This window comes from Ascaphus truei (assembly GCF_040206685.1).
Source record: "Ascaphus truei isolate aAscTru1 chromosome 3 unlocalized genomic scaffold, aAscTru1.hap1 SUPER_3_unloc_1, whole genome shotgun sequence".
Classification (NCBI taxonomy): Eukaryota; Metazoa; Chordata; class Amphibia; order Anura; family Ascaphidae; genus Ascaphus; species Ascaphus truei.
The window spans coordinates 337,404-353,432 of record NW_027453821.1 but is presented as its reverse complement, the minus strand read 5'-3'; the positions used below and the strand labels follow the sequence as shown (position 1 = coordinate 353,432).

At 51.3% G+C, this 16,029-nt stretch overlaps 1 protein-coding gene across 1 annotated transcript in view; it reads right to left on the bottom strand.

Moving 5' to 3' along the window:
* Positions 1-16,029, bottom strand: part of RECQL4 (RecQ like helicase 4) — a 137,565-nt gene that overhangs the window by 69,910 nt on the left and 51,626 nt on the right. The window contains exons 3-6 of the mRNA XM_075580506.1: positions 14,801-14,989; positions 6,610-6,792; positions 5,383-5,578; positions 3,484-3,761 (exon numbers count right to left, since the gene is read on the bottom strand). Coding sequence (XP_075436621.1) covers positions 3,484-3,761; positions 5,383-5,578; positions 6,610-6,792; positions 14,801-14,989 — 846 coding nt within the window. The remainder of the gene's footprint in view (positions 1-3,483; positions 3,762-5,382; positions 5,579-6,609; positions 6,793-14,800; positions 14,990-16,029) is intronic.

The following is a 16,029-nucleotide window of genomic DNA, read 5'->3' as shown; positions in this document are numbered from 1 at the left end:
AGGCAACACTGTGCTTCCCCCCCTTACCTCGGGGGGCACAGGAAGAGGGGACCCTGTGCTTCCCCCCCTTACCTTGGGGGGCACAGGAAGAGGCGACACTGTGCTTCCCCCCCTTACCTCGGGGGGCACAGGAAGAGGCGACACTGTGCTTCCCCCCCCTTACCTCTGGGGCACAGGAAGAGGCGACACTGTGCTTCCCCCCCCTTACCTCGGGGGCACAGGAAGAGGCGACGCTGTCCTTCCCCCCCCCCCTTACCTCGGGGGGCACAGGAAGAGGCGACACTGTGCTTCCCCCCCCTTACCTCGGGGGGCACAGGAAGAGGCGACACTGTGCTACCCCCCCTTACCTCGGGGGGCACAGGAAGAGGCGACACTGTGCTTCCCCACCCTTACCTCGGGGGCACAGGAAGAGGTGACACTGTGCTTCCCCCCTTAGCTCGGGGGCACAGGAAGAGGCGACGCTGTGCTTCCCCCCCCTTACCTCGGGGGCACAGGAAGAGGCGACACTGTGCTTCCCCCCTTACTTCTGAGTTCCGGAAGAGGCGACACTGTGCTTCCCCCCTTACTTCTGAGTTCAGGAAGAGGCGACACTGTGCTTCCCCCCCTTACCTTGGGGGCACAGGAAGAGGCGACACTGTGCTTCCCCCCTTACCTCTGGGTTCCGGAAGAGGCGACACTGTGCTTCCCCCCGTTACCTCTGGGTTCCGGAAGAGGCGACACTGTGTTTCCCCCCCTTACCTCAGGGGCACAGGAAGAGGCGACACTGTGCTTCCCCCCGTTACCTCTGGGTTCCGGAAGAGGCGACACTGTGTTTCCCCCCCTTACCTCAGGGGCACAGGAAGAGGCGACACTGTGCTTCCCCCCTTACCTCGGGGGGCACAGAAAGAGGCGACACTGTGCTTCCCCCCTTACCTCTGGGTCCAGGAAGAGGCGACACTGTGCTTCCCCCCTTACATTGGGACACAGGAAGAGGCAACACTGTGCTTCCCCCCCTTTACCTCAGGGGCACAGGAAGAGGCGACACTGTGCTTCCCCCCCCCCCCTTACCTCGGGGTCCAGGAAGAGGCGACACTGTGCTACCCCCCCTTACCTTTGGGGCACAGGAAGAGGCGACACTGTGCTTCCCCCCCTTACCTCTGGGTTCAGGAAGAGGCGACACTGTGCTTCCCCCTCCCCCCCTTACCTCGGGGTCCAGGAAGAGGCGACACTGTGCTTCCCCCCCTTACTTCTGAGTTCAGGAAGAGGCGACACTGTGCTTCCCCCCCTTACCTCTGGGTTCAGGAAGAGGCGACACTGTGCTTCCCCCCTTACCTCGGGGTCCAGGAAGAGGCGACACTGTGCTTCCCCCCCTTACCTTGGGGGCACAGGAAGAGGCGACACTGTGCTTCTCCCCCTTACCTCTGGGTTCAGGAAGAGGTGACACTGTGCTTCCCCCCCTTACCTCTGGGTTCAGGAAGAGGTGACACTGTGCTTCCCCCCCTTACCTCTGGGTTCAGGAAGAGGCGACACTGTGCTTCCCCCCCCCCCCTTACCTCGGGGTCCAGGAAGAGGTGACACTGTGCTTCCCCCCCTTACTTCTGAGTTCAGGAAGAGGCGACACTGTGCTTCCCCCCCCCCCCCTTACCTCTGGGTCCAGGAAGAGGCGACACTGTGCTTCCCCCCTTACCTCTGGGTCCAGGAAGAGGCGACACTGTGCTTCCCCCCTTACCTCGGGTCCAGGAAGAGGCGACACTGTGCTTCCCCCCTTACCTCGGGTCCAGGAAGAGGCAACACTGTGCTTCCCCCCCTTACTTCTGAGTTCAGGAAGAGGCGACACTGTGCTTCCCCCCCTTACCTCTGGGTTCAGGAAGAGGCGACACTGTGCTTCCCCCCCCTTACCTCTGGGTTCAGGAAGAGGCGACACTGTGCTTCCCCCCTTACTTCTGAGTTCAGGAAGAGGCGACACTGTGCTTCCCCCCCTTACCTCTGGGTTCAGGAAGAGGCGACACTGTGCTTCCCCCCTTACTTCTGAGTTCAGGAAGAGGCGACACTGTGCTTCCCCCCTTACCTCTGGGTTCAGGAAGAGGCGACACTGTGCTTCCCCCCTTACCTCTGGGTTCAGGAAGAGGCGACACTGTGCTTCTCCCCCTTACCTCTGGGTTCAGGAAGAGGTGACACTGTGCTTCCCCCCCTTACCTCTGGGTTCAGGAAGAGGCGACACTGTGCTTCCCCCCCCCCTTACCTCGGGGTACAGGAAGAGGTGACACTGTGCTTCCCCCCCTTACTTCTGAGTTCAGGAAGAGGCGACACTGTGCTTCCCCCCCCCCCCTTACCTCTGGGTCCAGGAAGAGGCGACACTGTGCTTCCCCCCTTACCTCTGGGTCCAGGAAGAGGCGACACTGTGCTTCCCCCCTTACCTCGGGTCCAGGAAGAGGCGACACTGTGCTTCCCCCCTTACCTCGGGTCCAGGAAGAGGCGACACTGTGCTTCCCCCCTTACCTCGGGTCCAGGAAGAGGCAACACTGTGCTTCCCCCCCTTACTTCTGAGTTCAGGAAGAGGCGACACTGTGCTTCCCCCCCTTACCTCTGGGTTCAGGAAGAGGCGACACTGTGCTTCCCCCCTTACTTCTGAGTTCAGGAAGAGGCGACACTGTGCTTCCCCCCCTTACCTCTGGGTTCAGGAAGAGGCGACACTGTGCTTCCCCCCTTACTTCTGAGTTCAGGAAGAGGCGACACTGTGCTTCCACCCCCCCCCCCCCTTACCTCTGGGTTCAGGAAGAGGCGACACTGTGCTTCCCCCCCCCCCTTACCTCCTGGGTCCAGGCAGAGGCGACACTGTGCTTCCCCCCCTTACTTCTGAGTTCAGGAAGAGGCGACACTGTGCTTCCCCCCCTTACCTCTGAGTTCAGGAAGAGACGACACTGTGCTTCCCCCCCTTACCTCTGAGTTCAGGAAGAGGCGACACTGTGCTTCCCCCCCTTACCTTGGGGGCACAGGAAGAGGCGACACTGTGCTTCCCCCCCTTACCTTGGGGGCACAGGAAGAGGCGACACTGTGCTTCCCCCCCTTACCTTGGGGGCACAGGAAGAGGCGACACTGTGCTTCCCCCCCTTACCTCCTGGGTCCAGGAAGAGGCGACACTGTGTTTCCCCCCTTACCTCCTGGGTCCAGGAAGAGGCGACACTGTGTTTCCGCCCCCCCTCCCCCCCTCCTGGGTCCAGGAAGAGGCGACACTGTGTTTCTCCCCCTTACCTCTGGGCACAGGAAGAGGCGACACTGTGCTTCCCCCCCCCCCCTTACATTGGGGGCACAGGAAGAGGCGACACTGTGCTCCCCCCCCCTACTTCTGGGTCCAGGAAGAGGCGACACTGTGCTTCCCCCCCCCCTTACATTGGGGGCACAGGAAGAGGCGACACTGTGCTTCCCCCCTTACCGCTGGGTTCTGTGCTTCCCTCCATTACCTCGGGGTCACAAGAAGAGGCGACATTGGGCATCCCCACTTACCTCTGGGTCCAGGAAGAGGTGACACTGGGCGTCCTTGCCGTCCCGGCCAGCGCGCCCAATCTCCTGTACGTAGCTTTCGAAGTTCTTGGGCATGTTATAGTGGATAATCCCTCTCACGTCCGACTTGTCCAGTCCCATCCCGAAGGCCACCGTGGCCGCCACAAGGCGCAGCTGGCCGCTCATAAAGTTATTCTGCACTCGCCGACGCTCAGCGGCAGACATACCCGCGTGGTACGAGTCCGAAACCCACTTCAAAGGCCTACGAGTCTTTTTCCTGGCTGCAGAGACAAACAGTGTAACTAAGTATCACTCATCCACCATAACATGGATCTGCTACATCTCACTCATCCACCATAACATGGATCTGCTACATCTCATTCACCCACTATAACATGGATCTGCTACATCTCACTCATCCACCATAACATGGATCTGCTACATCTCACTCACCCACCATAACATGGATCTGCTACATCTCACTCATCCACCATAACATGGATCTGCTACATCTCACTCATCCACCATAACATGGATCTGCTACATCTCACTCATCCACCAAAGATCTGCTGCATCTCACTCATCCACCATAACATGGATCTGCTACATCTCACTCATCCACCATAACATGGATCTGCTGCATCTCACTCATCCACCAAAGATCTGCTGCATCTCACTCATCCACCATAAAATGGATCTGCTACATCTCACTCACCCACCATAAAATGGATCTGCTGCATCTCACTCATCCACCATAAAATGGATCTGCTACATCTCACTCATCCACCATAACATGGATCTGCTACATCTCACTCACCCACCATAAAATGGATCTGCTACATCTCACTCATCCACCATAACATGGATCTGCTACATCTCACTCACCCACCATAAAATGGATCTGCTACATCTCACTCACCCACCATAACATGGATCTGCTACATCTCACTCATCCACCATAACATGGATCTGCTACATCTCACTCACCCACCATAACATGGATCTGCTACATCTCACTCACCCACCATAACATGGATCTGCTACATCTCACTCATCCACCATAAAATGGATCTGCTACATCTCACTCACCCACCATAACATGGATCTGCTACATCTCACTCATCCACCATAACATGGATCTGCTACATCTCACTCACCCACCATAACATGGATCTGCTACATCTCACTCATCCACCATAAAATGGATCTGCTACATCTCACTCACCCACCATAACATGGATCTGCTACATCTCACTCATCCACCATAACATGGATCTGCTACATCTCACTCACCCACCATAACATGGATCTGCTACATCTCACTCACCCACCATAACATGGATCTGCTACATCTCACTCATCCACCATAAAATGGATCTGCTACATCTCACTCACCCACCATAACATGGATCTGCTACATCTCACTCATCCACCATAACATGGATCTGCTACATCTCACTCACCCACCATAACATGGATCTGCTACATCTCACTCACCCACCATAACATGGATCTGCTACATCTCACTCATCCACCATAAAATGGATCTGCTACATCTCACTCACCCACCATAACATGGATCTGCTACATCTCACTCATCCACCATAAAATGGATCTGCTACATCTCACTCACCCACCATAACATGGATCTGCTACATCTCACTCACCCACCATAACATGGATCTGCTACATCTCACTCACCCACCATAACATGGATCTGCTACATCTCACTCATCCACCATAACATGGATCTGCTACATCTCACTCACCCACCATAACATGGATCTGCTACATCTCACTCATCCACCATAACATGGATCTGCTACATCTCACTCATCCACCACCCATAGTCCTCATCCTCCCCCTCTCTCTCTCAAACACAGGGCTCTGCCCCCTCAGTACCTTGTGCTTTCTTCCTCTCACTCACGGGGTTATCCCCATCCTCCCCCCCCACAGGATTGTTCTTGATCAGGGTCACTCCCTGCAGGCACGTTCTCAGCAGGGCTGCGATTCGGGAGGTCTCCTCTCGACGGGTGCAGTAAACAATGACAGAGTCAAGACAGCCAAACCGCTCCCCCCTCAGCAAAGCAATTAGAGCCTGTGGGAGGGGGTGGGGGGCGAGAGAGAGAGGGGAGAGGGAGAGGCAGGGGAGAGGGGGAGGCGAGAGAGAGGAGAAGGCGAGAGAGAGAGAGGAGTGAGGGAGAGGCGAGAGAGAGCGAGGGGAAGGCGAGAGAGAGGAGCGAGGGGGAGGCGAGAGAGGAGCGAGGGGGAGGCGAGAGAGAGAGAAGCGAGGGGGAGGCGAGAGAGAGAGAAGCGAGGGGGAGGCAAGAGAGAGAGGAGCGAGGGGGAGGCAAGAGAGAGAGGAGCGAGGGGGAGGCGAGAGAGAGAGGAGCGAGGGGGAGGCGAGAGAGAGAGGAGCGAGGGGGAGGCGAGAGAGAGGAGCGAGGGGGAGGCGAAAGAGAGAGGAGCGAGGGGGAGGCGAAAGATAGAGGAGCGAGGGGGAGGCGAGAGAGGGAAGATGGAGAGGCGAGAGAGAGGGGAGAGGGGGAGGCGAGAGAGGAGAGGTGGAGGCGAGAGAGGGAGGAGCGAGGGGAAGGCGAGAGAGAGAGGAGTGAGGGGAAGGCGAGAGAGAGAGGAGCGAGGGGAAGGCGAGAGAGAGAGATGAGCGAGGGGAGGCGAGAGAGAGGGGAGAGGGGGAGGCGAGAGAGAGGGGAGGCGAGGGAGGAAGAGGGAGGCAAGGGAGAGAGGGGGAGGTGAGAGGGGGAAGGCAAGAGAGAGGTGCGAGGGGAAGGCGTGAGGTGCGAGGGGAAGGCGAGAGAGGTGCGAGGGGGAGGCGAGAGAGAGAAGGGAGAGGCGAGAGAGAAGGGAGAGGGGGAGGCAAGAGAGAGAAGGGAGAGGGGGAGGCGAGAGAAGGGAGAGGGGGAGGCAAGAGATAGAGGGGGAGTCGAGAGAGAGAAGGTGATAGGAACGAGGGGGAGGGGAGAGGGGGAGGCGAGAGAGACTTTAAAGTAAAATATATTTGTACAATGACTAATAATGTATGAAACTAATTACAAATCCCACACGGGTCCTAACATGTCCCCATCCCACGTGTCTCAGTCCCCCGTGTGTCCCACACCAGACTGTCACCTGATCTTTGTCCCGGTCCATGGACACGGACAGATGCAGATTTGGGGGCACTGCAGCCAATCGCACAGGATTCCCCCCCTCCTCTGACACCCCCAGGTGACGTCCCACGTCCTGCGCTGTGGCCAGAGTGGCGGTGGCAGTGAGACCGAGAAGACAGCGCACTCCAAGACGCTCCCGCAGGACCTGAGACCAAGAGGGGATGTGGGGGGAAGGAGAGAAAGGGGGAGAGAACGACACATGAAGACCAGAAGAACAGACAGAGCATTACGAGATGTTCCCGTGGGACCTGAGACTAAGAGGGGATGTGGGGGGAAGGAGAGAAAGGGGGAGAGAACGACACATGAAGACCAGAAGAACAGACAGAGCACTACGAGATGTTCCCGTGGGACCTGAGACTAAGAGGGGATGTGGGGGGAAGGAGGAGAGAAAGGGGGAGAGAACGACACATGAAGGCCAGAAGAACAGACAGAGCATTACGAGATGTTCCCGTGGGACCTGAGACTAAGAGGGGATGTGGGGGGAAGGAGAGAAAGGGGGAGAGAACGACACATGAAGACCAGAAGAACAGACAGAGCACTACCAGATGTTCCCGTGGGACCTGAGACTAAGAGGGGATGTGGGGGGAAGGAGAGAAAGGGGGAGAGAACGACACATGAAGGCCAGAAGAACAGACAGAGCATTACGAGATGTTCCCGTGGGACCTGAGACTAAGAGGGGATGTGGGGGGAAGGAGAGAAAGGGGGAGAGAACGACACATGAAGACCAGAAGAACAGACAGAGCACTACCAGATGTTCCCGTGGGACCTGAGACTAAGAGGGGATGTGGGGGGAAGGAGGAGAGAAAGGGGGAGAGAACGACACATGAAGACCAGAAGAACAGACAGAGCATTACGAGATGTTCCCGTGGGACCTGAGACTAAGAGGGGATGTGGGGGGAAGGAGAGAAAGGGGGGAGAACGACACATGAAGGCCAGAAGAACAGACAGAGCATTACGAGATGTTCCCGTGGGACCTGAGACGAAGGGTTCTGTGTCACTGATATCAGTAACTTCTGTATCATTAACAAGAGAGTTACAATCCCCAACAGCAGAAATCTGCACACAAGACGCACAGTCACTGACCATATCCTCATTTTACAGAACTACAAGGAAACCTTTAATATAATTTAATGATCATATAAAATGTAAAAAAAAAATGTAATGTGTCAATATTTCTATGCTAAAAGGTAGTACAAAAATAAAACGAAAGGCTTCATACAGTACATGATGCATAATTCATTGTTTCAAATACATTTTTACACACTACATGCTGAATAATGAATGAATACTACAGGTGCGCCGACAAGTATTCTAAAACTTGCCTTGGAAAATCTGGGACTATCACCAACAAGACCCATGTACATGCTGGGTACATGCTGGGTACATGCTGCAATATTTCAGTGACATTTCTGCAGAGACTAATGGCCCATCGGATTAACACAGCAGGGGTCCCTGGCAGTCCCATTCAGTTTGAATGGGACTGCCAGGGACCCCCGCTGTTAATCTGATGGGCCATCAGTCTCTGCAGAAATGTCACTGAAATGTTGCAGCATGTACCCAGCATGTACCCAGCATGTACCCGGCATGTACCTGGGTCTTGTTGGTGATTGACCCAGATTTGTTTTAGAATACTGGTCGGCACTACAGTATGTCTACTATGTAACACATTTTAAATTAAATCAGAATAGCTCATTTATATTTTCTAATAGCTAGTGTAATATTATTTATAGATTAATATTATTAATAGAATTTTGTCATCAATATATGAGGATATCCGCGCTCGTGTTGTCCCATGTGTCTGAAATGAACTGCAGATCTCTTGCTGCCGTACACTGGAGAACCCCACAATCTCCTGTAGCGTGAGCCCCCCCAAAGGGAGCTCACAAAGCAGCACAAACAAAAAGAAGCGGAAAAAGCGCACTGAGATGCAGAATATAAATTTAAATATGATAAAACAGTCCCACGATAGGACTAGACATAACATCAATAGCAATATAACAATAAATTAATTTACAACTAGCTAAAAGGTGCGAGTAGGTGACCGGAAGATCCGGAAGTGTGGCTGCGGGAGCAGATGAACCAGTTAGGAGGTTCCCCTATACGTAGTCCCAGCTCCTTAATAAGTAGTCTTGTAGTTCTTAAACTAAAATATAGGTTGGCAAGTTCTTACTTTAGGACCAGGGCAGGAAGATTAGTGCGCCATGGATAGACTAATCGGTAAGTTAAAAAAAAATATTCTCTTTTCTTTGGCGTCCAAGTGGATACCAATGGGAAATGCCCAAGGGGTACTATTAGAGGGAGGGATACAAGAACAACCCCAAAAAAACATGCTGCTTTTATATCACTGCAACAGCTTGTAGGACGTCACGTGTGACTGTGCCGACGCCTGAAGGTCCAAATGAGAATACTTAATAAACGTATTAATGGACGTCCATATTGCCCTGTGCATAATTCCAAAAGAAAAGCTGGAGTCTTCGCTGCCATGTTGTGGCCGTTCATCTTTTAGAATGGGCTTTCAGGTCTATTTCGAGTAATGCAGGAGACAATCCAACAAGTTGCTGTGGATTTTGAGGAAGCTTGCCCTCTCCTTTCTCCCCATGGAAACACAAAAAAGCCTTTCCGATTTCCAGAACTGATCAGTCCAGGAGAGAGAATGTCTCAGACTTCTAACAGAAAGGAGGTTCTGTTCTCTGCCATTTGATAGTTTTGGGCAGAGATTATTTCCTGATCTAGGTGAAATGTGAAACGGCCTTGGGTAAGAAATGCAGCACTGCTCTAAGCAACTCCATATGCTGGTGAAATATTTATTTATAAAATGTTTTACCAGGAAGTAATACATTGAGAGTTGCCTCTCATTTTCAAGTATGTCCTGGGCATAGAGTTAAGATGACAAATAATACATGGTTACAAATACAGTTACATAAGTGAACAGGGTATACATTATATACAAGGCATTGCATGCACAGTTAGAGATAATATATATTATAAGCGTATGTAACAGTTACAGACAGGATTAAAATGTGAGACTGCTTTAGTTTTGAAAGAACTTAGGCTGGTGGTGGATGTGAGTCTTCGGTAGGTTGTTCCAGTTTTGGGGTGCACGGTAAGAGGAGGACCGGCCGGATACTTTGCTGAACCGTGGGACCATGAACAGTCCTTTGGAGTCAGATCTCAGATGATAAGTGCTGCATGTGGTAGGGGTGAGGAGCTTGTTCAGATAGATGGGTAGCTTGCCCAGAAAGTATTTGAGGGCAAGAAAGGAAAGATTTTTGTGCCTAGACTCAAGTGATGACCAATCTAATTCTTTGAGCATTTTGCAGTGATGTGTGTTGTAGTTGCATTGGAGACGTATTGAATTGTACAGCGTATTAAGTTTGACACGGTGGGTTTGAGGTGCCGAGCCGTATACTATGTCCACATAGTGGATAATTGGCATTAGCATCTGCTGTGCGATACGCTTTCTGACCATCAGACTTAGGGAGGATTTGTTCCTGTAAAGTACACCTAGTTTGGCATAGGTTTTGGATGTCAGGGTACCAATGTGCATCCCAAATGTTAAATGGGAGTCAAACCATATGCCCAAGTATTTAAAACTAGTAACAGGAGTTAGGGTGGTGTTAGCGTTGGTTCTGATTTGGAGCTCAGTCATTGGAAGCTTTAAAAATGTAGTCTTTGTCCCAAATACCATTGTTACAGTCTTGTCAGTGTTCAAAAACCGCTTGTTTTGGGAAATCCAATTTTCAAGTCTCAAAAAGTCAGATTGAGGTATGCGTTTAAGGTCGGAGAGGCTAGGGCTGTGTGCATATAAGATTGTGTCATCTGCACACGTGTATTGATGATCTCTTACAAGCAGTAGGAAGATCATTGATGAACACTGAGAAGAGTTAAGATTTAACCTCAAGGTTAATTGAATAAGTGGTTTGCGGTTTAAACTGAAGTGGTTTCTGACAAAATGTATCCATTGCCTTGTTAGCTTCTTAACTTGAAAGGGGGAACGTATATTGACGTGGGAACTAGGTTAACCACAGAAACCACAGCAAAGCCCTTCAATTAAGTAAGCTAATTTGCTAACGGAGTGAGCTAGCACTCTAATTTTTGGAGTGCAGCTCAGAATAAAGAAACCATGCACCCACATATAAAGTTTATTCCAGTGGCACAAGCAGAACATACTTTTATTAATAACATGTATTTTACTGTTGGTTTTAAATGTGCAGACAGGAAAGCTTTTTTCTGTAAGCCCGGGAAAAATCCTTTAGCATGCAAATATACTAAGGGTGAGTGAGATGAGGGTATTTTCCTCTCCGTACTTCAAAGAGCCCCTGCTAAGTGGGAGCCTCTGAGTCTAGTGAAGCCCGGAGTTGAAAAGCCTCAGAGATCCAAAGTGTGAAAGTGGCCGGGATGTTACTGATTGCACTCAGCATGGACCATTCACACTTTGTGACCAAACCCCAGCCTGAGCGTCGCCAGGTAAGGGATGGACCCCGGTATGGTAAACTGCCTAGGTGTCAGGCTTACACATGCGCTTTCCAAACCGGAAAGCCCTTTTTGCCCATTCTGCAAACTCCGGGCAAATTGGGTATTGGTGGGTTAAATGTTCCCACGGAGGGGATTGGGCACGCATGTTAGGGATAGGACTGTAAACCCTATAAACCTGCTTGCCGAGCTATCCCTGGATTCATGATTTCTTCAAGCGTGGTTCAAGATCGCGTTTAAGTACAGCGGCACCGGAACGCAAGGGGTTAAAACATCGTAACCAAGGATTTACCATTACTTCAGGAATTCGTTAGTGCTGGGGATCTCAGAACGAACCCCAACGAACCAGAATAAACTTTTTACATTTGGCAGCAATATCGGGCAGGCAAGTTGCGCCCTAGCCAAAAGGATTTTAACCCAGAGACTTTGTTTCTACATCTTTCGTTCAAAGGACCATTTATTTTGTTTCCCCATCCCAGTAAGTGATTATTAAGTGTACTGTATTCTGAGGTTGTCGTGTGTTTGTCTGAAAAGAAATAAATGACTATTAATAATTGTTATTCATGAGGTATTCCTGAATATTATCCCGTATTAAACCTTCAAGTAGCTTCCCCACTATTTATGTCAGACTAACAGGTCTGTAATTCCCTGGTTGTGTTCTAGCTGCCTTTTTAAATATAGGCACCACATCTGCTTTACGTCAATCTTGTGGTACTGAGTCTATGGAAATGGAGTCCTTGAATATTAAATATAATGGTTTGGATATTACGATAACAAAACTAAGCAAAAAAGCGCAAAAATATAATCTGTGTAATGTGAAAATGATCTAAAACAATGACAATCAAGTGACAATAATGGCTAATGTTAACGTCTAAACGTTTATACATGTAAACTTGCCCTATACTGATGGATTCTGCTGCTTGAGACGACCTGCTCCACAGTCCCAAACCAATGAGAATATAGTGTAGTATGTTAGGTGAGGAAGTGGAATTGATTATAAGTGGTAAGAAATGCACTCACATGGACGTCAAAGGCACTTAAATAATAATTACATTCCTGTATCAGAGGTCCAGGTTTGGAAGGAAGATCCTAACTTGGAATGCAATAGTATATCAAAATGAAAAGCACTTGTTGTATAGTATATAAAAACTGTGAATGCAGGGGAGGCCCACTCGTTCCAATGATGCTATATCGCACGGCACCCCAAACTCACCTTAGCAAATTAAACACCATCTACAATTCAATATGCTGTTTTGTTCTCCAATGCAACTACAACACACATCACTGCGAAATGCTCAAAGAACTAGATTGGTCATCACTAGAGTCCAGGTGCAAAGTTCACCTTTCCTGTCTTGCCTTCAAATACTTTCTGGACAAGCTACCCACCTACCTGAACAAGCTCCTCACCCCTACTACATGCAGACCCTATCATTTGAGATCTGACTCCAAAAGACTGTTCATGGTCCCAAGGCTCAACAAAGTATCCGGCCGCTCCTCCTTCTCTTACCGTGCACCCCAAAACTGGAACAGTCTACCGGAGACTCTCACATCCGCCACCAGGCTAAGTTCTTTCAAAACTAAAGCGGTCTCACATTTTAATCTGGTCTGTACCTGTTACATACGCCCATAATACAGTATATATTATCTTTAATTGTTAATGCAATGTCTTCATATATAATGTATAACCTGCTCTCTTAATCTAACCATGTATTTGTAACCATCATAATCTGTGCCCAGGACAAACGTGAGAACGAGGGGTAACTCTCACTGTATTACTTCCTGTAACACACATTATAACTCTGTGCCCAGAACATACGTGAAACCGAGAGGTAACTCTCACTGTATTACTGCCTGTAACACACATTATAACTCTGTGCCAAGGACATGCGTGAGAGCGAGAGGTAACTCTCACTGTATTACTTCCTGTAACACATGTTATAACTCTGTGCCCAGGACATGCGTGAGAACGAGAGGTAACTCTCACTGTATTACTGCCTGTAACACACATTATAACTCTGTGCCCAGAACATATGTGAAAACGAGAGGTAACTCTCACTGTATTACTGCCTGTAACACACATTATAACTCTGTGCCCAGGACATGTGTGAGAACGAGAGGTAACTCTCACTGTATTACTGCCTGTAACACATGTTATAACTCTGTGCCCAGGACATACGTGAAAACGAGAGGTAACTCTCACTGTATTACTGCCTGTAACACACATTATAACTCTGTGCCCAGGACATGCGTGAGAGCGAGAGGTAACTCTCACTGTATTACTGCCTGTAACACGTTATAACTCTGTGCCCAGGACATGCGTGAGAACGAGAGGTAACTCTCATTGTATTACTGCCTGTAACACATGTTATAACCCTGTGCCCAGGACATGCGTGAGAACGAGAGATAACTCTCACTGTATTACTGCCTGTAACACGTTATAACTCTGTGCCCAGGACATGCGTGAGAACGAGAGGTAACTCTCACTGTATTACTGCCTGTAACACACGTTATAACTCGGTGCCCAGGACATGCGTGAGAACGAGAGGTAACTCTCACTGTATTATTTCCTGTAACACGTTATAACTCTGTGCACAGGACATGCGTGAGAACGAGAGGTAACTCTCACTGTATTACTGCCTGTAACACACGTTATAACTCTGTGCCCAGGACATGCGTGAGAACGAGAGGTAACTCTCACTGTATTACTGCCTGTAACACGTTATAACTCTGTGCCCAGGACATGCGTGAGAACGAGAGGTAACTCTCACTGTATTACTGCTTGTAACACACGTTATAACTCTGTGCCCAGGACATGCGTGAGAACGAGAGGTAACTCTCACTGTATTACTGCCTGTAACACACATTATAACTCTGTGCCCAGGACATGCGTGAGAACGAGAGGTAACTCTCACTGTATTACTGCCTGTAACACGTTATAACTCTGTGCACAGGACATGCGTGAGAACGAGAGGTAACTCTCACTGTATTACTGCTTGTAACACATGTTATAACTCTGTGCCCAGGACATGCGTGAGAACGAGAGGTAACTCTCACTGTATTACTGCCTGTAACACGTTATAACTCTGTGCCCAGGACATGTGTGAGAACGAGAGGTAACTCTCACTGTATTACTGCCTGTAATACACATTATAACTCTGTGCCCAGGACATGCGTGAGAACAAGAGGTAACTCTCACTGTATTACTGCCTGTAACACATGTTATAACTCTGTGCCCAGGACATGCGTGAGAACGAGAGGTAACTCTCACTGTATTACTTCCTGCTACACGTTATAACTCTGTGCCCAGGACATGTGTGAGACCGAGCGGTAACTCTCACTGTATTACTGCCTGTAACACACGTTATAACTCTGTGCCCAGGACATGCGTGAGAACGAGCGGTAACTCTCACTGTATTACTGCCTGTAACACGTTATAACTCTGTGCCCAGGACATGCGTGAGAACGAGAGGTAACTCTCACTGTATTACTGCCTGTAACACGTTATAACTCTGTGCCCAGGACATGCGTGAGAACGAGAGGTAACTCTCACTGTATTACTGCCTCTAACACGTTATAACTCTGTGCCCAGGACATGCGTGAGACCGAGCGGTAACTCTCACTGTATTATTTCCTGGTAAAAGTAAATAAATAACTGCTATAAAAGGCAAAGTGTCACGCACCTTACAGAGCCGCAGGTAGCAGGGGCGGAAGTTGTGGGACCACTCGGACACGCAGTGAGCTTCATCTATACAGGCGAAGGCCACAGGGGGGAGCTGGTCAGCGGGTGGCAAACAGCTGGAGCCGGAGTGACCACCCCCAACAAGAGCCTCGGGGGACAGAAGCAGCACATGTACCTTCCCCTGCTTCACCTACAGACAGGAGGAGGTCACAGAGGGGGAGTGAGGAGGGGGCGAAGGCGGAGGGGGCGAGGGAGGAGGGGGCGAGGGAGGAGGGGGCGAGGGCGGAGGGGGCGAGGGCGGAGGGGGCGAGGGCGGAGGCGGCGAGGGCATCCCACAGGGTGGAGGGGGCGAGGGAGGGGGAGGAGGGGGCGAGGGAGGGGGAGGAGGGGGCGAGGGAGGAGGGGGCGAGGGCGGAGGGGGCGAGGGCGTCCCACAGGGAGGAGGGGGCGAGGGAGGGGGAGGAGGGGGCGAGGGAGGAGGGGGCGAGGGAGGAGGGGGCGAGGGAGGAGGGGGCGAGGGAGGAGGGGGCGAGGGCGTCACACACACACACAGGGAGGGCCTGTCACACACACACAGGGAGGGCCTGTCACACACACACACACACACACACACAGGGAGGGTCTGTCACACACACACAGGGAGGGCCTGACACACACACACACACACACACACACACACACACACACACACACACACAGGGAGGGCCTGTCACACACACACAGGGAGGGCCTGTCACACACACACAGGGAGGGCCTGTCACACACACACACACACACAGGGAGGGCCTGTCACACACACACAGGGAGGGCCTGTCACACACACACACACACACACAGGGAGGGCCTGTCACACACACACAGGGAGGGCCTGTCACACACACACACAGGGAGGGCCTGTCACACACACACACACACACACACACACAGGGAGGGCCTGTCACACACACACAGGGAGGGCCTGTCACACACACACAGGGAGGGCCTGTCACACACACACACACACACACACACACACACACACACACACACACACACACACACACACGGAGGGCCTGTCACACACACACAGGGAGGGCCTGTCACACACACAGGGAGGGCCTGTCACACACACACAGGGAGGGCCTGTCACACACACACACAGGGAGGGTCTGCCTCACACACAGGGAGGGCCTGTCACACACACACACACACACACACAGGGAGGGCCTGTCACACACACACAGGGAGGGC